We start from the raw sequence: 4841 nt of genomic DNA on the forward strand, positions 1-4841 counted from the left end.
AAAAAAAAAAATGTTTCGATAAAAGTTATAAAGAAAACATGCATCATGTGTACTTTATCCAAATTTTATGTTAAGAATTATGATGCTTTAATCCAACATAAAGTGAGGTATGGTAGCAGATAATAAAATATAGCGAAGTAATCCAACTTGATCAAGAATTTAGTGCCTACCACTGAAGAAAGCCATAATTTGCTTTTGCATCTCCCAAAGGCCAGCTTTATTTTTCAATTTAGATAGCATCTGAATGGCAATCTCATGAAGTTGTTTCCCTCTTTCATCCTTGCTCGCAAAAAATATTCTTCTCAAGTATTCGAGTTCTCTGGAAAGGTTTTCTGCCGTCCATTCTTTGACAAAGTTTTGAAACACTTCTTTCACAAAACCGAACATTTCAGAAGGATGATCACAGGCCACACAATAGAACTGCATTTCTGTAGTGCCTTGAGAACCAGATCCACTGTTCCCATTTCTAATGTGAGACTCCCGTAACCCACAATCTGCATGGCACCAATGTAGACATACATCACACCCAACCCAACTACATGTGTTAGAGGCCATGTCAAACTTGGAACACACGAGACACATGCACTCCCTGCAAAAGCCATTCTTCTGCACACATATTTTGCAATCACATTCATCCACAGGCAGAAGACTTCGGCAAGTGAGATTTCTACATCTCATATTTAAAAATATCTCTGCCAAATCAGAAGGTGGTATGTCATGATTTTGCTTGAGGAATACTTGCAGGCCCATTTTGAGAGCCACCAGGATCTCCAACTGAGGACGATGCAAGTTCATTAGAACATTCAGCTGAATGTCTGACCTGTTCCGCAATTCTTTCTGCAAAGCACTCAGCTGCCACTGCTTAGCTGGATTTGAGATGATGTCATGGACGAAATCCTTCACACATGCCACATGCTTTTCGGCTATATCATTAAACCTCTGGGCCATTGACTCTGCTGGTTCAGAAACTATCATAGTAATTATTGACTCAGCAAAGTCAGCTACAACCACCAATGCTTGCTTTTCTCCATCTGGGTAATTGATCCTATGTAAAGTATCACTATCTTTCTCTTTTGTTACTTGTCTCCTTGCTTTGCCATATTGTGGTCCATTTTCATGAGACTCAACACTATGTGCTCCAGATAAGCGTGTATTAAAACTCAACTGCTTTTCTAATTCAATAGGTACTTTTGGAACAGCTTGTCCACTTAAATTCCCTCGAGATGCTTGAGAGTGCTTTTGTAAGCCATTTGCTTTGGATCCTATGCCTTGAGACACCGGAACTACTTTGTTCTTATTCTCATCTGAAGACAGAGATTTCCAGTCCACTCCCTGAAATATGGGCCGACTACCAACAGATTTTTCATAATCAAATGTGATGTTAGTCAGAGAACAGCTAGGATTGTGACTGAACTGCTGAGAGCCCGAAAAAGACATTGACATTGTTAATCCATCAGAATTAGTGTGAAATGTGCTAGGAAAGGATTGAGCACTTCTTCCATGACTAGGAGACCTAGGTCCCAGGCCTCTATTATGAGCACTGCTTGGTAATAAAACATTAGGCAAACTAAGAGAAAGTTCAAGAGCCAAATTTTCATCTTTAGGCTGGTTATGATTTGACTGCTCAACTTTGTCCTGCTCTTTAACTGGATTAGTGGAGAAAAATTCGTATCCCCTTGTACTTAAATCTTGCATTTCATTCTCTTCAAATGATTCTCGGTCCTCCTTTGAAAGCTTTTCAACCTCCAAACCTTCTGCAGAATGAGGATTATTTTTTGGCAATAATGCAACAATTTTGCCCTTATCCTTCAAATCTTGGCCTGTCGGCTCTATCACAGGCACTTCACTTTCTTTAAATCGCTCATTTTCATCCATTTCGGTATCAAATTCCTTTACTTCGAGATCCATACCCTTATCTCCCTTTTGTTCGTCTTGTGATGCTGATGGATTCATGGCACATGTAGCTTCAATGTCCCCACAGCGAGCTTCTATTCTGGCCTCCTCATCACTGCTACCTCTACTGCCTATCGTTTCATTTTCATCTCCAATTTCACCTGTTCCCTGGAGTGAAGTATCCGGACAATATGGCAACTCCATAGCTTTGTTCAGGTCTTCTTGGTCTTCTTTGGATAGTCCAATTTTTTCTGTCTCCACACAGTCGTCCACTTTACTCGCATCTTCTTGTTTGACAGATAAGAAATTTGCCTTCTCCTGCGAAACATTATTCTCACCATTGCATTCACTATTGAGCTCCTTCTGAGAGTTCAATTCAACAGCACTTTCATCCATAACGACTGCGTTACTCAAAGATTCTGGCTGAGGATCAGGTTCCAGCTCCCCTTCTTCCCTTTCACTACCATGGACACCGCTCTCCACTGGCAAATCTTCACATATCTCGACTTCGACAACACTCTTCGACCACTCAATGCGAGAGTCCTTAGACCAAGCTGGAGATTTCACATCACTCTTTCCCTGAGGAGACTTCACCTTACCAACATGCTCTGCTTCTCTACTTCCTCTAACTAACTCACTACCATCACTCCCGGTCCCATCATCACTCTCTTTCACGGCACCAAATTTCCACCAAGATGATACTCTACCCTCCCTCCCCGACCTATCCCTTTCTGACCTAAATCCCTTCGGAAAGTCTCTCCTTGGTCCCAAAGAGCTTTCACAACTATTCATTCCATCCTTACCATATCCATCCCGCGGTGAAGAGCTCAAAATCCCTCTTTTATTTCCATCTTTGTGACGATTGTAGTTCTTTCTCTTACCGTAACTAGAAAAATCATAATCCTTTGGCTTTCTAACCAACCTTGAACTCTCGCGATCATCATACCTAGATGATGACGACGACGAACCCCTTTTCCCACTCTCAGTATACCTGTAGTAAAAGCTCCTATTACGAGAAGATGATGAGCGGTGCAAACTCAAATCATCCTCTCTCCTTCCCCAATCTTTCGTAATACCTTTATCCCCGTTCGACTCAATATTATCACTTGATCTCAATTTCTTCATATTTAAAGAAAAGAAAAACAACTACCAGGACTACACACAACACAGATGATCAAACAAAATTACAAAGAGCCATAAGCTTTCCTTTAATTCTCCCAAGCTACTAATATAAATGTTTCGTCATTACTCAAATGTTTACAAGAATCCAAACTCCATAAACTAAACATATCAAGAAAGCTTGAAAGCCCGAGGTCTCTAAGCAAACATATCAAGCAGTAAAACTACAAAACAATCTTTCATTTCATTCAAAGTGGATATAAAAACCAATTAAACTCCTCCTTGAGCTGAAGAAATAGTAGGTCTCGCATATGTTAAACTATATATACAGTAAACCCAACAAGCCAATATACCGGGTTCAGGCGCTGCATACTCGCATATGAATATTTAGGTTTGCAAACAAACAGATTCATACACCCTTCGAGGGAATTATCTCTGTGTTTCAATATTTCTATTGGACGGAGATTTTTAACATCATGGACAGGCGTGGGNTTCATACACCCTTCGAGGGAATTATCTCTGTGTTTCAATATTTCTATTGGACGGAGATTTTTAACATCATGGACAGGCGTGGGGGAGAAGGGACACTTGAATACGCAAAGTGTGCTGAGAGGTCAATGCTTCGGGAACTGAAAAGGCCTGGGTTGCGTACTACGCCCTCAGTTTCAGGCTATTAAAAGAAGAATATTTCTTTGACTTTGGGAATCTCATTCCACCATTTGATTTGTCGCTATAATAAAACATTTATTATTTATGTTGTTAATTTGAACATTGCGATTTATGTTATTTAGCTCACAGTTGGCCTCCATAAAATTAAATTTTATTTTTTTATCTTCTATTTTCAATTACACAATATTTTATAAAGTAATATTATACGTAAATCAAAAAAATTCCTTTATTTTCAATTATCCATTTTTCATTCATACACCCTTCGAGGGAATTATCTCTGTGTTTCAATATTTCTATTGGACGGAGATTTTTAACATCATGGACAGGCGTGGGAGAGAAGGGACACTTGAATACGCAAAGTGTGCTGAGAGGTCAATGCTTCGGGAACTGAAAAGGCCTGGGGGTGCGTACTACGCCCTCAGTTTCAGGCTATTAAAAGAAGAATATTACTTTGACTTTGGGATTCTCATTCCACCATTTGATTTGTCGCTATAATAAAACATTTATTATTTATGTTGTTAATTTGAATATTGCGATTTATGTTATTTAGCTCACATTTGGCCTCCATAAAATTAAATTTTATTTTTTTATCTTCTATTTTCAATTACACAATATTTTATAAAGTAATATTATACGTAAATCAAAAAAATTCCTTTATTTTCAATTATCCATTTTCCAAAAAAAATACTATTCTACTCGTTATAATTTGAAAAAAATGGAGATTTATTTATTTTGGATTGTACCACATCTACATAATAATTTATCAACGGATGATGTGGCGAAATTTAATTGGATCAAAATCTTATCAATTAAATAATTTCTCCATTTATATTTTGACACCTCATCATTATGTGAAATATTATGCAGGCCCAGTTTGGTAGGGATTTTTTGTCCCAAAAAATTGATTTTTTGACCGTTATTTTACTATTCAAGCCGTAATTTTTGACTTCTTCTCTCACATGTGGACCCCACTTTTTTTCTAACGATCAAAAAATTAATTCTCAAAATCCCTACCAAACGGGCCTGCAAATAGTTATGTACAAAAAATATTTTTCATGAATTAGTAAAATGACGTTTGACCCTTGTATACACTTTCTTTGACGTTTCCAAATCGCCTTTTGACTTGTGCTGTGCAATTGTTGACCGTTCTGCCTACCATT

The 4841-nt window shown here is 38.1% G+C and overlaps 1 protein-coding gene across 1 annotated transcript in view; it reads right to left on the minus strand.

Moving 5' to 3' along the window:
• Positions 1-3496, minus strand: part of LOC111410488 (protein OBERON 4-like) — a 6100-nt gene extending 2604 nt beyond the window's left edge. Inside the window, exon 1 of the mRNA XM_023040841.1 lies at positions 171-3496. Coding sequence (XP_022896609.1) covers positions 171-3018 — 2848 coding nt within the window. The 5' untranslated portion in view covers positions 3019-3496. The remainder of the gene's footprint in view (positions 1-170) is intronic.
• Positions 3497-4841: the final 1345 nt, after the last annotated feature.

This window comes from Olea europaea, chromosome 15, assembly GCF_002742605.1.
Source record: "Olea europaea var. sylvestris chromosome 15, O_europaea_v1, whole genome shotgun sequence".
In the NCBI taxonomy this organism is placed as follows: domain Eukaryota; kingdom Viridiplantae; phylum Streptophyta; class Magnoliopsida; order Lamiales; family Oleaceae; genus Olea; species Olea europaea.